This window comes from Copadichromis virginalis, linkage group LG7 (assembly GCF_057382275.1).
Source record: "Copadichromis virginalis isolate Kocher_CV1m ecotype Utaka linkage group LG7, C_Virginalis_male_GT1.1, whole genome shotgun sequence".
NCBI classification, from domain to species: Eukaryota; Metazoa; Chordata; class Actinopteri; order Cichliformes; family Cichlidae; genus Copadichromis; species Copadichromis virginalis.
In genome coordinates, this window is record NC_140624.1 from 67,387,954 (window position 1) to 67,407,906 (window position 19,953).

The 19,953-nt window shown below is 42.2% G+C and overlaps 2 protein-coding genes and 1 long non-coding RNA gene across 3 annotated transcripts; 1 reads left to right on the top strand and 2 right to left on the bottom strand.

Moving 5' to 3' along the window:
- Positions 1–905: 905 nt before the first annotated feature.
- On the top strand, positions 906–11,010 carry LOC146706686 (uncharacterized). Its single transcript, XR_014921602.1, has 3 exons — positions 906–2,498; positions 2,927–2,975; positions 10,789–11,010. It is a non-coding gene; the product is annotated as an uncharacterized LOC146706686 (long non-coding RNA).
- On the bottom strand, positions 6,391–8,628 carry foxl1 (forkhead box L1). The gene has a single exon (XM_085464894.1). It carries the CDS (start codon positions 8,441–8,443, stop codon positions 7,271–7,273), a length of 1,173 nt encoding a protein of 390 aa, XP_085321020.1. The 5' UTR covers positions 8,444–8,628; the 3' UTR covers positions 6,391–7,270.
- Positions 11,011–16,299: 5,289 nt separating the features above from the next.
- acd (ACD shelterin complex subunit and telomerase recruitment factor) lies at positions 16,300–19,255 on the bottom strand. The gene has a single exon (XM_085464895.1). The coding sequence runs from the start codon at positions 18,946–18,948 to the stop codon at positions 17,275–17,277; it is 1,674 nt and encodes a 557-aa protein (XP_085321021.1). The 5' UTR covers positions 18,949–19,255; the 3' UTR covers positions 16,300–17,274.
- Positions 19,256–19,953: the final 698 nt, after the last annotated feature.

Sequence of the window (19,953 nt, forward strand, 5' to 3'; positions counted from 1 at the left end):
TTATGCAGTTTGGCTAAAGTCCTGTGTAGTTAGTGCCGTGTGAATCACAGTGATTACAACTCAGCCGGAGGAGGGAGGAAGAACATGTGAACCAAAAGTCAGGTCAACGGTTTTATAGTTGAGAAAAATTAGACATGAGGCCAGGGCGAGCCAATAGAAAACAAAGAAGCATTTCATAATTTAATGAGAACCCTATTACAAAAATATGTTTAACACTGGAGAGCAAAGTTGCTGTTGACACATTTTACTGTGAGGCTAAAGCAAATGTTAACTTGTTGGTGGAGGAAAGGTTAGATTGCTTCTTCCAAGTAACAAGTTTGAGATGAAACAAGCACAGTAAACTCTGCATGCCCATTTGAAAGAGAACTCGCTCAGGCAATAAAATCATTTCTGTTCAGTTTTCAGCATTTGTAAATTTTGCACTCACTTTCCTTGGACGTCTTCGTGGGCCGACCTGAAACCCTTTCATATAAATATGAGTCCATTTTGCTGCTCTGTCCTGTACGATGGATTATTAAACAGAACAGTGATTCAACCTGATGAAAGCTTCTACATTTAATGTTCTAAACACACCAACGGTCTGGTGGGTGTTTCTGCTCTGTCAGACAGGAAGTGATGCCTTCTCTTCTGCTTTGTTTGGATTCAATAAAAGGAAAAAATCAGTCCTGACCAAGGAAACATGCATTACCTTTATGGCTGGTAGAAAGAAAAAGAGTGAAGGAAGAGGACAGATTAAAGAGATTTTGACAATAAGAATAGAAATGTGAAGAACAATGTGTGACATGACAACAATCGAAAATGATTTAAGGGTTAGACAGTTTTTATTTCTTAGAATACACAGAGACAAAAAAAAACAGAAAAGGAAAAACAACCTCAGAAACAAAAAGGACTTAAAATGACACAAAACAACAAAGATGTGAAAACAACCACAGACACAGTGATCACAAAATGTCCACAAAGAGACAAAAAAAATGCAAAACCACTTGAAACTGATGTAAAACAAACGCAAAGACAAAGACAGGGACCTGAAAAAGACACAAAAAAGTCAGACATCAAACAACCACACACTGACCAAAGTTAGCTGCCAAATAAAGACATGCAGATGGATGAAATAATGTGATAAGAAGTTAAAATGAGTGAAACAATTACAAAAAAAGACGAGTACAAACATAAGCTCAAAAAGCAAATGCAAAACAGATGAGCAAAAGAAAACTACCAGATTTAGTCTCAGAATGACCCACACACCAAAATGAGACAAAAATTGACCAAAAAAGGACGTCATAGACAAACAAAAAGACCACAATGATGTACAAAACACATAAAAAGCCATAAAGAAACACAAAACTAGACACAGAAGATACACAAAAACAAACACAACGGTATGCAAAATGAGGCAAGATGCATTTATGGAAACACAGAGCCGCAAACCACATGGTGGGATGATTAGTGGGGTTTTGTGGGGTTTTTCCGTCTGCGCTGCTCTTCTGGACGGAGTCACGAATCCAGTCACGATTTTATTCAATCTAAAGACGATGTCACTTTGACTGAAGGATGACATAAAGGACAATGACGAGCTCCATTCAAAAGAAATGTGTCACATAGTTGCTCTGATGAGCAAATCCTGCATAGTCCACAATCCTAAGCCTCTCACAGGAAGGGACTGGAAGCCACCTCCAGGTCCCTGCTGCAGAGTTCAGCCCGGTGCCAATGCTGGCTCCGTGCATGTTAAAGATCTGTGACCACGGCCCATCAGCAAAGTTTGTTTTCTCGCATAATAAATAGAAGCGACAGGATTTCCCTTTTGTCTGAGTTGCTTTCTCAGGAGGATCTCTTACTGTTCAAACACTCACAGACACCATCAGATAACCAACATTTATTAATCTGCTTTGTTTTCAGAAGACTTTGGAAATCGCTGGAGGACGAGGAACCAGCGGAGCCAATTACGCTGGTTTATGTGTCGGTATGAAACGCACCCAGACCTCGGAGAGCCCGAGCGTCGAGTCCAGTCACTCCTCTTCTTTCCACTCCTCTCTCGCCATCTTTCCCTTCTGAGGTTTTCATCATGTTTTATTTACACGTCCGACCAAAAGAATCCTATACACAGGAAATGCTTGTGATTGTGAGTTCCTCTCCTCAAATGTGGGCAAGTTTATTTATTTCAAGCAAACATTCCTGATTTGCACAGCCTCAAACAGTGCAGCTTTTTCAGCGGAGTGTGAGTCTGAGCGGCGGGCCTATATTTAGACATGGCTGCTCTGTGTTTGTAATGATGCTGTCAGCACAGCGCTCTGATTTCCTGCAGGTGTCATTCTACAACAAGTCGCTCACAGACCCTCGTTTGGGACTTTCAGCACCATCAGACCTTAAAAGGCTTCTCATTAGCTATTTATGACTCCCGGTCCAGAGCAAACGCAGGGTTGTTATTCAGCTGTTAGCATTAGCGGTGAAACCAGGAAACACAAGCTGTGTCTGTACGTTAAACTCGTCACTTCTTCCAGGTATGCTGAGAAGTAAATCCAGAAAATACGGCCTCTGTCACCGCCGTGACGTTCCTTGCACCCACGCCACGCGCAGCTGTTGTAGGTAGAAGTTATCAGCTAATGCTAGCAAGCTTGGTTATCAAGCTACGATCATAAACTGTTTGGGGGCAACACGCGGACACAAATACCTGCACCTCACAGCAAGTCATTTTATTTGTCAGATAATTCAGTAAAATGGTCCAAAAGGCTCCGGCAGCACAAACACCTTCAGGACATTCAGTTCAGTGACTCGATGTAGTTTTTAATCCAGGCTGTAAATGTCTTTATTTCTGCTGTAAACATGAACATGTTACACGGGAGTTGCCTCATTTTTGAGGAGACGGCCTCAAGTGGACATTCGAGGAACTGCAGTCTTTGGCACTTACATGACCTTGTTGCTCCTGCAGGTATGAAGCCAGTGACTACGGTCAGTGCACAGTGAAGAAGACTTATGAGGTGATATTTCACAATAATTCTAACCTTATTTTAAATCTTAGATGTTTGCACGTGAGGTGTTTTATTTTTTAAAGGCGGGAATGCTAAATACACTTTGTTTCAGTCTAACATGGATAAAATCAGGCTGCAAGGATGAGAGATACTTGTGAGAAGTTTGAAATACAAGAAGTCTCTTTGTCTCCATAATTTAAAACGCTTCAGCAATAAATGACACTTTTGTTTCAAAAGCTGTAAATTTTCAAGTGAATAGCAACCTTATAAAAACGAGTGCGTCAGCCACACGTCACCCAGCAGACAGGAAGCAGGACAAATGCTGCGTCCAGCTTAGTCACTGTCGTACCACCTCTGAGTGCGCTACGGACTGAAGCGTTTAGAAAATCAAGCAGGTTGCATTTTAATAACCGATTGCAATCATGGCAGAAATGTGTTCGTTTCCAAACACTTTCCAGGATGTGTTATATTAGAACCCCCCCCCCCCCTCCCCCCAACCACACACACACCAGAAAACGCCCTTCATTTTCTGTCATTAAAAAAAAAAATACAGATCAAAGTTATTATGTTACAAATTGCAGGATTGCAAAGGACTGATGTCCTTATTATCTCCACAGAGGGGTGGAGATAACAGGGCTGATTCTTCTTCTATAAGTTTACTCAAAAAGTGCTTGATGCATTTGAACATCTGAAGCTGCTTTTGGAGAAATGTAGAAGTGATTAACTTTTGTTGTTGATCCGGATCCAGATTTAATTATTTTTGGAAGAATTCCTCCATTGAGAGAGCGCTCAAAATTTCTTGAATTGAAAGAAGAGAAAGTGGAAGAAATCATTTTGATATTCCTGAGGAAACAGTCACACTCCAGCCCGGATCTGTCTGGATGCAAGGAGGGAATTTACAGCCTGATGCAGACTGCTCCAGCTTGTGTATTAATGGAGCAAACAGACATAAGATAGATTGCAACAAATGATGATAATTGTTTTGTATAAATATAGAATTAAATAAACATGAGGCTGTGTGTTACATAATTCTATATGAACACATGAGCATGAATAAAATAGCTGGAGTGTGTTGAGCTGTTAGTTATGTGAATGCTTCAGCGTGTCGTTGCGTTTACCTGCATGGAATCACAGCTGCTGGTTTGGAGAGGAGTCATAAGTCATAAGTATTTTACACTTTTATGATTTAGTATTAATATTTCAGCTTTATGGTGAGAATTTGTTTTGTTCATTTGCCTTTCGTGCTGTTTGAAGTTTTAGCTTTAACTCTTAATGTAATAATATAAATGAGAAAAAGGTACCAGAATTAAAAAATACAAAAAGTTTAAACATGAGAAAATTATTATATAGGATTATTACTGTTTTTGTTGTTTGGTTCCTTTGAGATTTAGATTTTTTTATTATTATTTACTGTGATTTTTACAAACTCATTCTTGATGTGGAAACAGTTGAACCAAAAAACGTGTTCCTAAATGTTGTTTGCAGGTGACCTCAGACATGGTTAAAGGCCCAAGGAAAGCTGATAAATGGACGTTGAGTTTAGGTCATGGTCAGCGCTGCAAACAATAAAAACATGCCGTTTCTTTTTGTAGTCCTAGATTTGGTGAATTTGACAGCTGCAGCTGAAACTCTGGATTATGTGAACTTCAGTAAAACAAAGATTTTCCCCATTTTCACTGACGGATGGTTCCTGGTTTTCTGGGTGTTGATTAAAACACACTTTGAAACACAAACTTAAACAAATAAGCTCAGCAGAAAATAAAGCACTTAAGGTCTATGTATTTAACCTAAACTGTGCTAATATATCATCATCATTAGGCTGAAATGATAAGTAAACTGTGGACTTTTGGGGGCGCCTGGGGGACCTGGTGTTGCCACCTTGCACAGGGTGTACCATATGACTGATTGCACTGATTTAAGCAGGTATTTAGGAGAACACCTTCACACACAGATCTGTGTGGCTGTGCCAAATATATCCACACGTACAGTATGTATAAATACTGGTAAATTACTTTAAGCTTCACCTTCACAAGGTCACCATCCAGCCTGGACTGCTCTATAATCAAACCCTTTGTGGGCAAAAGCTGAAACCGCTGGTTCCAAACATAATAATAATAATAATAATAAACTTTATTTATAAAGCACACTTAAAAACCAAGGGTATGCCAAGGTGCTTAACAAGTAAAATAGAGTATAGGAGGAGGATAATAGAAATAGGACCAAAGCAAGTACTAAATATGCAAACAGATAACTGTCACTAATACATAGGAAAGCAACAGGTACAGAGCAAACAAGAATTTAAATGAGCATAGAAGTGCATGATATAAAATCATAAAAGAAATATTAACTAGAGGGAAAGGCAAGATTGAATAAGTGGGTTTTTAATCGTGATTTGAACAGTGCAATGGAATCAGATGCGCGGAGGTCGAGAGGAAGGGTATTCCACAGTACCGGGGCAGCCAGAGCAAACGCACGGTCACCCCGGGACTTCAGTCGAGATCTGGGTTGGGTCAGAAGTAGTTGAGTGGCAGATCTGAGTGTTCTAGCAGGAGTATGTGGTTTGAGAAGTTCACTAAGATAACTTGGCGCTAATTTATTAATAGTTTTGAAAGTAAGGAGTAATATTTTAAATTGAATACGGTACTTTATGGGCAGCCAATGCAGGCTAGCTAGGACAGGGGTAATATGGCAAAATTTCCTGGTACCAGTCAAAAGGCGGGCTGCTGCATTTTGGACTGTTTGCAGTTTAAGAAGAAGAGAAGAAGGAAGACCATAGTACAAGGAGTTACAATAATCCAACCTGGAGGTCACAAAAGCGTGAATAAGCTTCTCCAGGTCCTCATGCGGAATATAATGCCTAGCCTTAGAGATAAGGCGCAGTTGGTGGAAGCTAGATCTCATAAAATGATAACATGATAACATAAAACATAAAAAAACATAAAATGATCTAAATGCTTCAGACTCTGGATGAATGCTGGATGTGGAAGAAACTATATGGATGTGTCTCTTACTGATCATAATCATGATCTACAATTGTTTTCTGTGCTCGCCACTGTTCATATGAATGCTTCCTCCTCCACCTGGAAGCCTTTTGATTCCTTTTATCACATCGCACTGCATTTCATTGCGGTCGATAATCTTTTCTCACCGTATGAAATGCAAAGGTGGGCCGGTCCTCCTCAACAAATACCAGGGAGCAGCACAGCATGATGTTTATTTATAAAGCTGCCCTCCAAAAACTGCCCGGCTGCCTCTGCTCTCTCATTCCACTGAAATAAAGCACCATCACCGCACATTCTTACTGCCGCTCAACTTGGAAAAACATGATTTAAATACTTTGCTGTGTTCACAAATATGAAGTTACATTCTCTGATTTCCCCAGAACATTTTCATGTTTTTTTATTAATTGAATTTTTATGAATTCTGTAAATGCACAATGTATCTCTCTGTTCTCAAACGGTACATGTTTTTGATTTCAATGAAACTTTGTTATAATTTTTTAGATAAGCATCAACTTTTAATAATGGAATGTCTGTCTGTCCTTAAACTACAAGGCAGTGTCCAGTTTTTCAGTTCTGTTGCTGCTGATGTTTCCGTTGGTGAAAGCCCTGATATGGGTTTTATTTCATTTTTTAAACTCATAAACTTTAATGAAAATGAACAAAACCAAACACGTCGTCTCATTTTTCTTAAAACAACGGGGGGGAAACAAAGGTGCAGTTTTCCAGCAGTGTTTCTATTTATTCTTTCGTACCACAATTTAAAATAAATCACGTCAACATTTTTGGCTAAATTTTATTTTGCAGTAAAATAAATGTTCAAATCCAGAGCAGAGTGGAAAATAATAATAGGTTTTGGTTACATCATTACTGAGTACTAAACTTCATATTGTACGGCATCTTCAGGCCCAGTCACGACAATTAAAATTCTTTTTTAAATTACGCACTGTTCTTGCTTTATGGGGTTTCACCATCATGAGTAAAGTGTAGCATATGAGAATATCCGTAAATATTTACATGGCAGGGACGACATCCTTTTATTGTACTGAGCATTATGTTTTGTGCAGCCATAATTTCTGAGGAGCAACAGATTTGGGAGGAAAAAACTGAATATAATCACAAACCTGAAAATGACGCATGCGTAAAGATGAAGATAAAAGTCTTCTTGACGCTCTTTGTTCATTTTTGTCCGAACTTTAAAGTAGATGATGGCAGAGATCTTGTTTCGTGTCTCTGCGTGTAAAGCTAAACACAGACTTTACACTTTTACGCGTTTGGTGCGTAAAACGCACGAAAGTCTGCCGGTCATTTAAAATGCAGCACTTTGTCAGGGTAGGACAGCGACAAGTAAGAGCAGAAAGGGAATCCCATCTGATACAACTGATGCTGACGCGCGCCGAGGACCACGGACGCGCTGAAAGCCGGATTTTGGCCCTGTGCGCATGTCTCGGCCGGCAGGCCGAGGATGCTGCCTCGTATTTCGTCCTCGCTCTTCGCTAAAATACTGTCTATGCTGAAACCTTTGGATTTGTCCCTGCTCAGTGTGTTCCCCTTCGGCCTGTCTGGCGCAGGTACGGCCAAGTTTGTGTTTCCTGCGCAGCTGACGGTGCAGAGAGGACCTCTTTCTCTTTGGCTGAACGCAGACTTCCTCTCCTCTGATTTCGGGTCAAGGGTCTCGTCTGGGAGATGAGCGTCGTCCGTCCACAGCGCAGCGCGTTTCGGCGCGGAGCACGGCTCGGGCTGTGGGGCGTGAAGCTCCCTGCCGGCGGCCTGACTGCTGTGTTGGTTGGGGGGCACTTTAAGTCTCTGCGTGGAGGGGCTCTGCGGCTGTTCCGCGTGATTCAACTCGCCAAGAATATGTTTCCTGTCTGCGGGCGTCCTCGCCTCCTCCTCCTCATCCCTCGCGGGTGCTTCTGTTACCCTCGAGCCAGCTTGATGTTTCGGGGAGGTCTGAGGGTCCCTAGGTTGCCCGGGGGCCTTGGTGCGCTTGTGCCCGGTGGCCTTGGAGTCCAGAGCCTCCTGCTGACACTTCGCCTTCCTCTTCCTCCGGCGGTAGTTGCCGTTTTCAAACATATCCAGACACTTGGTGTCCAACGTCCAGTAGCTGCCTTTGCCCGGCCGGCCCTTCTCCCGGGGCACCTTGATGAAGCAGTCGTTCAGGGACAAGTTGTGACGGATCGAGTTCTGCCAGCCCTGTTTGTTGTCGTGATAGAAGGGGAATCGGTCCATGATGAACTGGTAGATGCCGCTGAGCGTGGCGCGCTGCTCCGGTGCGCTCTTGATGGCCATGGCGATGAGCGCGATGTAGCTGTAGGGCGGCTTCTGCGGGGGCTCCTGGCGGGCCGGCACGAAGCTCAGGGCGGTGGGCACGACCCCGCCGCTGTCGCCTCCGTACAGGTAGATCAGCGGGGGGGCGGACAGGCTCAAAGCCGAAGATGTCACACCGAGCGACGGCAGACGGCCGTGGTAGAGAGTCATGACGGCGGGAAAGCCGCAGTGTGTCCCGGGGAAAGTTGAGCCTGCTCCCGCAGCTCCACTCCTCCACTGACTGACTCTCCAGCCTCATGAGGGCCCCAGAAAAATGTTAATAATTGTTGTACGTTTGCTGTGTTATGTTGACTTTGCACTGGGAAATAAATTGTCCATCATAAACAGTCGGTGCTGCTCTTAGCCCACCCACATTAATTAAAATTTCATTGCGCTGAAACTCCCTCATGTCCCCCTCCTCTGCCCAACAACCAATGAGGTGCCGGGTTATTCCCTCATCTGTTTATAGAATTAGTCGCTTGATAAGTCTGCCCACCCAGGTTGAATCAAGCTGTGTTTATTTGGAAAAATTTCCGGGCACCCAATACATAAACGCACTGATGTGCTGTTTGAAATATCACGTCCACCCCTGACGCTCAGAGTTGCTCACACAGAGAGAACAAGCAAACATTGCCGAGTCCTTTCTGGGAGTTGCTGTGAGTTCACTCGAATGAAAACAAAGTGTATAAAAGGGAAAATAACTTAAACAATTTCTCTTCACTCGTGTCAGACTCTCATTTTGCTTCCAGTCCAACACAAATGACGCAGAGGGAACATTTCTGCAGCAAACTTCATTTCAAAGAATATCTGAGCGCATAAATCAGGCATGGCTGACAGTATAATAATAATGATCAGCTTAACAGGAATATAAGTACTTCAGGCTGACAGCTGCTCTAAAACGATTGACTGGGTTTTGTAGGTGGTGGCGTTAAAAAAAACAATTATATGATTAGCTCAAAATTTGCAACTTATTGCGATCAGCTAATGTTGAGATTATTTTTATTAAAACATTTCTTGATACCAAGCAGTAAGGTACAAAGACAATATTATTTTTATTTTTTTATTGATTGAAAGATGACACAAGAACATGCGGGCATGCTTACACAAACAATGCATAAACCTAGGGACCTTAATATATTACAAGATTAACTTATTACACAAATATACAAATCGCATTTCCCAAAAAGAAAAGGAACAAATTATTTTAATTTGCCTTTGTAATGTGTTCAGTTTTCAGTCCACTGTCGATTCTTCCAGTTCATGTCTGTCTTGTATAAAACCAGGGGCGATTCTAGAACCAAACTTTTAGGGGGCTCAGCCCCGGTCATATTGTCATGCATGCAGTGCCTCGCAGTTAATATAAACAGCACATGATGATTGCAAATGTAGTCAGCTTTTTTCACATTTGCAAGCTTCATTTCAACGAATCGTGACAATGTTACCATCAAAACAAGCGTAATTACTTAGATCTGGGTCTAAAACTAATTCAGTATGAATAATCGCACATTTCAAAATTATACACCAGTTTTATCTCGTACCCTTTATTTACCAAACCTGAGGCAAAGGCTCAATCATGCTGACCAGAGCTTTCTAAAGTAAGTTAAAGCTGCTGTTGAACATTGACAGATCACATCCTCTGACTTACTCTCACCTGCACTTGGAGCTGTAAACGAACACTGAAGCTCAATTCGACCAAAATAGGAATAAAAATCGTTAACAAACTAAAATTATGAAGTACACCAGCTCCTTGGGTGGTAACTAGTGATGTGTCAGCAAACTAATGGCCCTAAAGAAACATTATAAGAGTTTGTGAAATGACCTCTTCATTTTCTTTCTGCCACAGCAACAAAAACCTCCCCCCAAAAAGTCGTATTTATTCCTGACAAACCTGCTGTTGAAGCAGCAGCACCTGTGTGTGAGTGCACTGTAACATCATTACAGCAGCAACACCGGACATTTAAACCTGTTTTTATTGGATCCTGTCTCCAGTAGACCAGCTGCCAAAATATAATATCAGAAGACATATAAGATACATTGTTATTATTGCTACTCCTTCTATTCTATTTTAATGGGTGGTATGATCAAATGTAGGGGTGCCTGAGTGTCCCAAAAAACATCTAAACTCACCTAAGGTAAAACTAAATTTAAAGCTCCGTGTTTGGTGAAGCCGCAAAACTCCAACGCTCGATAAAGTGTTAATAGCTACAGAAGTTAGCAAAACACGATAAACATCTGGCAGGCTAAAAGATGGGCGTGGCTTCGGGATCTGACGTTATAGAATGACCAGCAGGGGGCGACCCCCACCACCACCTCCAGTGCCAACCTCCCCACGTCAAGACTTTGTTATGTTAAATAATAATTTTAAATAAATGTGATGTTGAAAGATGATTTTGTACCAATAAATAGAATAGAATAGAATAGAATTCAACTTTATTGTCATTGCACATGCACAGGTACAGGGCAACGAAATGCAGTTGGTTTTGAAACATGTTAACATATTATGAATATTTTTACAGGTATTTGATCCATGTCAGGTCGCAGAAAAGCCGGTGCCGACCCCTGGAAAGATCAATGGTGCATCTCAGGGGCAACACAGAGACAGGCATCACACTCTGACATGATCCGACACTTGTTTGTCTTTCCTGAACAACTTTGCTTTTAAACTGAACTCCTTCCTGGGAGAATGGATCTTAATTTGCTTCTGCTAACAATCGTCAACTTTAATAGCAGGAAATGAACTCGGCATATCATTCGTCTCTGTGTTTTTGCCACATTTTCCAAGTAACTCATGTATTTAAGAACAGCATAATAAAACTGGAAATTCTGCTTTTCGTGTGCCACTCCAATATTTTTAGTGGCCCTCATATGGCCACCCCAATGAAAAAATTCCGGAGGCGCCCCCGATTCTGTTTCACATTTCTGATTATTTAAGTTCATCACTGTATTTTCAGCCTTATCATTAATATTCTTTTTTACATTCAGGTACATGTATTTCCTTTAAAATTCTAAATTTTGTAGCTAAGTGATAATTTTAACAAGTGAGTCTCTTTTTGACGTGAAGTAAAATGTAAATTTTGTAGTTCATCTTCTGGAAATTATCATTTCAACGTGTCAGACATCCGTCATCAGTTTAAGGAGGCCGGTGTAGGAGAACCACGGCTCGCTGTTCTGTCATTATGAGGTCTCCTTCACACCTTCCTCTGACCTCATAGGGTTTTCCATCAAGGAAACACTGAGTAGGAAAAGGATGTGGGAAGATTTTTGTATCTTCTTTTCTTATTTCATTTATTTCTTTGTTTTGTTTTGTTTTGTTTTTGAGTATCTGACTATGACCCAAGACCCACGTGAAAGTCAGCCTTCAAAGTAAAACAGGAAGTAACCAAACGCTCACACTAAACATGAAGATAAGGGGAGGTGAACACAACGCTCAATGAAAATTTCTAATTATATAATAATGGATAAAGAGTGTATTAATTTAAAAAAATCTGAAGGGCTCAGAGAATTAAAATAGCAACGTATAATCATATAAAACAATTGTGTAAGTACTGAAATGTCTCCTACAGATGTGACCAAATCAACTCTCTGCTCTGTGGAAAAGTTCTGAATGAATATTTGTTTTCACATCGACTGCAGCTTCTTCAGGTTCTTTTCTGACCGTGTCCGTATGAAAGTGGAACAAAATGAAACCCGACTTTAATTGTCCTTGGAGAAGCTTCGTGGAGCCACTCGGGACTGTATTGCCTTACAAGGACAACATGGACAGTGTATTATTTGTAGATGTGAGCATGATGCTTTATATTATGTATTTTCCTGTTTATAGGTCAGAGGAGGATTATAACAACTTTACAAGTGCGCACAGCTGGCTCCTGCTTACATTAAGGCCTTGGAGCTTTCAGTGGATAAACTCAGAAGTTGGTCTTTTCTCTGTTTCTCTCTGAGCAGACGGTGATTCATTAGCAAATTAAACTAAACTAACATGAAAGTATGAGACGAGTGCAGGCCACGGCGAGCGGGATTCAGGATCTGACATTTTAGTGGAAATTCTGCAGGACGCATTTTGATATCTACAACTTTATGTTCGAGCAGCAGATGCACGAGCATGATGTTTTATTGACAGTGATGTCACCCAGTCGCCCAGCTGTTACAACCTTTATTTGAGAGTTCACAAAAACAGCACTGTGTGTCCAAAGATCAGGAGCATTGACTCCCCAAACTCAGTGTTGTAGGGTCGCTTTATTAGAAACAGATTATTAGACGTGAGGTGCCAGAGCGCTGACTTGTTTTTCCTTTCTGATTGCTTTCTGCTTTACGATCTTTTCCATGTCAGGATTGTCCATGACACAGTTTCAGCCAGTCTCCCAGACCTGGATTAAGCCTAGTCCCAGACCAAAAAGAGATTCCAGTGATGATCTCAGACTGAGATTAGCTTTAATCTGTATTTATTTGGGTTTTTGTAAAGATTTATTCTAGTGCATTTTATCCTTCATTGCTGGAGAGAACAAGGGGAACAACATGCAGGAAATGGCTTGTGTTGCTATGTAGTTGCATGTTCATCTTTGCTATAATATTGGGTGTCTTTGCAGACACTTTGTATCTGTTTGCAGCGGTTTTTCACCTGTAGGCTGATGAAACTGAAGGACGAGAACAGAAAAAAACTAGAATGAATCTGCAGGAAGTCAAAAAGCACCTTAACGACCACAAGATTTCAGAAAACACATCTTCAGTGGACAATTCCAAACCACAGGGAGAGCAAAGACGGTAGAAATGACAAAGACTGAGGAGAATGACGCAGATGAAATACTCTTCTCAGCAGAGGAGTGAAATAAGGAGTGGGTGAAGTCAGTCAGTCACTAATGAGGGAGGGGAAAAAAGAATGGAAGCAAAAGCACTGAAAGCCACATGAAGATCTAACCTTCAAATTAAAACAGGAAGCAAGATGCCAAGACCTCACAGACGAGGAGGCTCACGAGAGAAGAAACCATTCAGCAAAACAAAAGCTGTTGTTTTTACACATAAAAAAAAATCGAAAGCTTTTAAAACTTCAAAATGAGAAAATGAAGCAAAGCTAATACAGGAAGCACCCAGAGAGGAGGCGCTGTCTCTTGCAGTATTTGCTTTGAAGGCTAGCACGGTGGCACGGTGGTCAGCACTGCTGCACAGCAAGAAGGTCCTGAGTTCAATTCCACCATCAGGCCGGGGCTTTCTGTGTGGAGTTTGCATGTTCTCCCCGTGTTTGCGTGGGTTCCTCCCACTGTCCACAGACATGCAGTTTGTGGGGGTAGGTTAATTGATTAATCCAGATTGCCCATAGGTGGGAATATGAATGGTTGTCTGTCTCTATATGTTAGCCCTGCAACAGACTGTCCAGGATGTAACCTGCCTCTCGCCCTATGACAGCTGGGATAGGCTCCAGCGACCCTGAAAAGGACAAGTGGATGGAAAAGTAAGTTTACATTTTTCTTTTTAAACGTACTTTAAGAAGTTGTACTTTGTAGAGAGGGGGAGGAGAGGTCAGAGTTCAGATGTTACATAATATTTGGGCTTGTTGACCAATAAATCATTAAGTTGACCTTGAAGACCTCAGTGGAGTTAAGCCACATTTTAAAGCACAGGTAGTGAACTCCAGTCCCCAAGAGCCGAAACTTTTAAATGTCTCCCTGCAACAACACACCTGGATAAAATTAGTAGGTCATTAGTAAGACCTGACTGCATGCTGAGGTGGCAGTTCAGCCATTTAATTCATGTTACAGCAGCTCATGAATGAATGAATATGATGCAATAAAAGTACTTTTAGAAGTGCATTTTTCCAAAAACTTACATTTATGTAAATTTACTTGAGCAAGGTTAGGGGTTGCCACCTCAGCATGCAGCCCAGTCTTGCTAATGACCTCCTAATTTTATTCAGGTGTGTTGCTGCAGGGAGACATTTAAAAGTGTCAGGACATCGGCCCTCGACGACTGGAGTTTGACATCTGTGTTTTAAAGGATTGTTAACACGCCCCCATTCTAAAAGGTCATTCGTTCAAAACACAATGACGCAAACACAAATGCTACCAAATACATAACCTCCTCGGTGGAGCTAATAAATACCAGGATGTGTTGTGTGTCTTTTCTAGTTACTTTGCATCTATTTGCAGTGTTGCATTTGTGTCATTTTCCTCACTTTAGACATTTTTGTGTTTTTGAAAAGAAAACGTGACCATTCTTTACACAGTGGTTATACAGAAACTGCTGTTAATCTTCCTTTTGTTCTTTCTTTCTTTCACAAATTGCTGTAAACCAAAATAAATTGTTTCTTTTCTCACCTCTTATTTGCTTATACGAGCAAAATGAGCTTTTTATGTCGTCTTCAGATAATTAAAAACAATCTAGAACACTCAGTAAAGTTTAAAAAAAGGTGTTGATAAAATGCAGTTTACTGAATGGTTGTGTGCATAGCCCTCTCACAGTTACAGCCTCTGGTTGTTTGTAGACACCAGGGGGAGACAGTTATCTCTTTTTCATCATTTCAGTCTCTTGGGGGTCACATTGCACCTTTTTCTGATCATTTTTACTCTGTTTACACTCATTGGTGCATCAGCTTCTGTTAATATTTCTCCTCACTTTGGTCATTTTGAGGCTTTTTGTGCACATCTCTTTTCAGTTTTCTCTGTACCAGGGCTCCTTGACTTCTTGTGCCTCTGGGTCTGTATCCTGTTCAGTCATCCTTTCCTCTGTTGAAACATCCCATCATCTGATTTATTTGGCACCTGTTAAAATGAACAAAAACTAACCTCTACTGTTTCCTGCCGAGTTGGTCCTCATGCACAGTGCGATGTTTGGAGAAAGTCAAACACAGCTTATCAGCACAAACATATACCGACTGTCAGCACGGTGGTGGCGAGCTGATGATTTGGGCACCTTGATGTCACTGAGTCGACCACAAACTCCTCTGTATGCCAAAGTATTCTAGAGGCTGATGTGAGCCCGTCTGTCCCACAGCTAAAGCTTAGACCAGAAGAATCGACCTGCTGTAAGGGCCCAGAGTCCAGACCTCAGCCTGACTGAGATGCTGTGGTGGGCCTTCAGATGGCTGAAGCCACGATGTAAAGAACAGTGGACCAAAATTCCTCCACGATGATGTGAGCTGTGGTCGTGCAAAAAATGATTGCTTCAGATTATTACTGTCAAAGGTGGTTCTACAAGCTGCTGAATTGTGGTGCTTACTTACTTAGTTGTGTATGTTATTTATTTATTGGTTGTTCTCATTTCCTTATTATCATAAACTGTTCAGTTCCTAAAACTTCCATACAATGGCAACATTGTTTTCTTCTTTGCCTTTTCTTTTAGTGACAGTAAATACTCACGTATAGGAGGCACAGCTCTGCAAAAACTCAGGTTTAGTCTCGACTGAGAGAAATGTGAACTCCCTCCTCTGCCTACCAGCATCACTTTGTGAGGTTTTGATTAGTTCACTTCACATTTTTTGCTTTGACCTGCGCATTACTGAACCGCTGCATCAGCTCGACTTTAACAAGCACGGTCTTCAGCGACACCTCCTGGACAAATAAAGAACAACTCTTTTACCTTTAACCAGGAAATCAGAATATTTGATCAGAAATAAACACGGAGTCTGATTTTCAGGATTATGAGCCTTCATACTGATGAAGAACATGAAATATGGCTGCATGAGAGCCTGGATCGATACTGAAAAGCTGCCAAGTTTAAAAGAAAGAAAAATATCTACTAATGCAGCTTTACTAGTTTTTTGTTTTCTACAAATATGATGACTTTGACTGAGGTTTGGGTCCAAGAATTCTACTGCAGGTGAGATAATAAAGCTGCTAACTGAGCTTCTACTGTTAATACTGCTCCAATCATCTCCACACTGAACAATGAAAAAACACAAAAGCACAGCTCCAACGATGCTCTGAGACATGAGGCGGTTCTATGGAGAAAACTACAAACATCCTTTTCATTCATCTGCCAAGTTTTATTTTTCTTTTATCAATTTTGTCTGAAAAACAGAAAACTGGGGGGGGGGAGAGTTTAAAACGCAGATTTTTACTCAACTGTCACAAATATTCATTTATCAAAATGTGGAACAATCAAATATTTTACATTTTTGCTTTCATGGATAATCAAACAGCTGCTGATGACTTCTGACATCAAACTAATGTCAGCTGAATATTGCAGCGTGTGACATTTCCATTAATCACAGACAGGAAAGGTCTGAAATCACAAAAGAGAGCAAAGCCACAACCTCTGCACTTACAGAACATTTAACAGCAAATGATTGAAACGAGACTCCAAACGTGTTTTATTTGGACATTTTAGCATCTAGAGGCTGAGAAAATATTCATTTTTAACCCGTGACAGCGTCACACAGCATGAAACACAAGCATGGTTTCACAGTGTGTGACGAGTTTGTGCATCGGTGTAAGCACGGCGTTCCTGCTCAGGTGTAAAGAAAACTGCCGTTTGGCTTTATTTCGGTCAGTAATTGTATTTATTGATGATTTAACATTGTTATTTGTGTAGAGCTCACCAAAAATTGTTAAACAAACATCGACCGTGTGTGCAAAACATTTTCGGTGCGGTGTCTTTGGCATTGCTGTCATGTGCTTTTGTGAAATGCAAACCTCTTCTGTTTGCAAATTTTTATACAAAATATCAGGAAAAAAATAAATCAAATTAAGTTTTAACTTCCTACAAGCCAAGGTGATGTCTTATATGCTCAATAAACCAAAATCAGATCAGTTTCTCATTAAATTAGGAAGCTCTGACTGAAACGCCAGCACTTTGTTTTTATTTTGTTCTTGGAAAATGAGGAAATCTTCATAAAAGCTAAATAAATAACAGCTGTAAATTCCCTCATCAGCTGATGTGGACCTTCGTTTGATAAACCAAACCATCCCAAACAGAAATGGCCATCAGAGCGGCCTGAGGACACCATCATAACCGACAAACTGAAGCAATACCAGAACAGAACTAAAGACAGACGAGAGGTAAACTAGGCCCGCTCACGCTACGTTTGCAGGATTGTCTGTCTGCTTTGGAGTCACGAGATACTTCACAGCCCAGTGCAGCAGAGATTCAGTCATTCTGAAGCGACTGAAGTCCTGCAGATTCTGTCCACACACGCGGTACGAGTAAGAGAACGGCCTGCCGTCGCGATGAACCTTTGGAATTTTTCTCGGGACACTCCCTGAAGCCCGTTTAGGACTGCTGCCGTCTTCAGCACTGGAGCCTCCTACCGAAGTGTCAAAGAGCCACGATGGAGGACTGCTGCTCAGCTCCGCCTCCTTGTCCTCCGCCAAGGTGGAGGTGTCGAGGGCTTCTGGTGTGGACTCGCTTTGCTTTCTCTTAACTTTTCCGTGTCTTGTCAAAGTTGTCTCCTCCCTTTCTCGGTCCACAGGTGGGAGGCTCTGCTGTGCTGTCCAGGTGCGATGATTTTCCATTTCTGGAGCAATCATGGAGCCTGAAGCTGAACAAGAGGAAGTGGCAGTGGTGGGGAGGGCAGTCAGCTGTTTCTGGTAGGGTGGGAAGTAGCTGGACTCCACCAGGTGGGCAGGAAGCTGCGTGCTGGTGGCGGGATCAGGCTTGGATTCTGCAGCAGAGGCGGGGTGCGGCGAGATGCTTGGTGTAGCTTCTGGAGATGCATCCGAAGAAGATGAGGAGATACAAGGAGGAGAAAATATGTTCCACGGGTTGGACAAAGGCTCGTCAGTCCCACCTGTGATCACATCCTCGTGGAGCAGGCTGTCCTCCATTGGAAGAGATGAGCTGTCACTGGATGCACAAACTCCTTGTACAGCTGCTGGTTGAACTATCTGCCAGTGTGTATCATCAACAGAGGGCTGCGTGGTCTCTGGAGGGTTGCAGACTTGCAGTATATTCTCCTCCTCCATCCTCTCTGTGCTGCTTTCAGCATTTTTTAGAGTCTGGACCTGCTGAGAGTCTTCTTCTGGGATAAGGAGATATTTCACAGGGACACTGAAACACTTCTCTCCCTTATATCTGATCCTGTCCACATCCCAGCGTGTGCTAGAGCAGGTCTGCGTGGAGTGACAGGTGGAGGTGGAGGGCTGCAGGCTCGCGGCGCGTCCCCTTGTCAGCTTCTCCCTGACGTCCTCCAGCACAGCCTGCAGACAGTCGTGCTGCCACTCTCCCAGCAGCTGGGATAGGTCAAATTCACACTGGCTCTTCTGAGAGTCCTCCTGACCCAGCAGAGCTCTCCACGTTTTACAGATCTTCATCCTGACAGAGGACAGGGTGGTGCAGCAGGGAGTGTTGTCTTTAACTGGACCTGCTGCGGTTGTAGCTAGTTCTCCGACTGATAGGAAGAACCTGCATTTAGTCTGTTCTGAGGCCATGTGGAACTGCAGCCGGTAGTCCTGGATGCAAACCGTGCTGTTGAGTAGGCTGCTGAAGCACTCACGGTCCTCCTGCTCCTGCAGATGCTCCCAGGCTGACGCCGTGAGGACGGCTGGGATCTGGAGTACCCCATCAGACAGGAAGAGCAACCCGGTGGGGCCCTCGGTGTTCCCCGCCTGGGACTGGGACATCTGACCCACACCGATGACATGAGCCTTCAACCTGCTGCCCACCTCCTCCTGCTGCTCTTCCTGGCTGCCGTAGCTCAAGATGAGCCGCTCTATCCATGGAGACAGTCTGTTCCGCGGAAGCCGAGGCATGTCCGGAGTTTTAAACCGTACCGCAGAACAGTTACGAGACTCAGTCAGAAGAACACTCCCACCACATCCTCACTGTAGTGACAACTTTAGCAGGGACTCGGTGAAGTCCACACACTCGTCTCTCGCAATGTCGCCATTTATATTTTAGCCACGTTAGCTGGACACTCGCTTAGCTTAAATATTTGATCAGCGTTGTAACCTCTGTGCACTTCCGCTCTGCGCGTGTCTGCAGTCATGGCGGCGACAGTCAAGTTACCGACAGAGAACAGCAGCTCCTTCAACATAAAAGCGCAAAAGTTAATCGTTTTATTTTTATTTCGAACGATAACAAGAAGATGAATTATATATATTAATCATTAGTCATATTAGTTATATTAAATTATATTAAACCGTCGAAGCCAAATACTCGGGTAAAATAGCGAGTTTATGCCTTTAATAATATGTATAGAAACTTTGACTGACATCATTCTGTCGGGGATAGTTTTTTTTTCTTTCGACCATGAGCCACGTTTTACGACATCCGCCATTATGCTTTCAGGCATGAATCCAATAGCTGCAAAGAATTTCCAGCATTACCCTCCTGGTTTCGGGTCGCCTTCGAGCATTAAAACTAGCCGGCCGTTTTACACAAACTGAAGTTTTTTGTGCTTCAAACTCGTAGTTATTGTGTGGAAACACGTGACAATAAGGGAATGGGTGTGGTCGTAAATTCTAAACCGACCAATCAGCGTCCATTACGAAAGTCAGAAAAAATAAAAGACATTGCGAAAACTAAAATAAAATACATAATGAAATGTAACATGTTTTTTGTCTTTAGAAACCAAATGTACATATTTATATCGGTTGTTTGATTCACAGCTGTTCTGTTGCTGCACACATTTTAAACTGCACGCGTTCCGCCCTGATGCTCCGTTCAGGTGGTGTCGCCAAAATACATTGCAAGCGGCTGTGTTAACTTTTTTTTTATCTGTTTAAAGCAACCGAGGTGGTTTCTTCTTTATTATG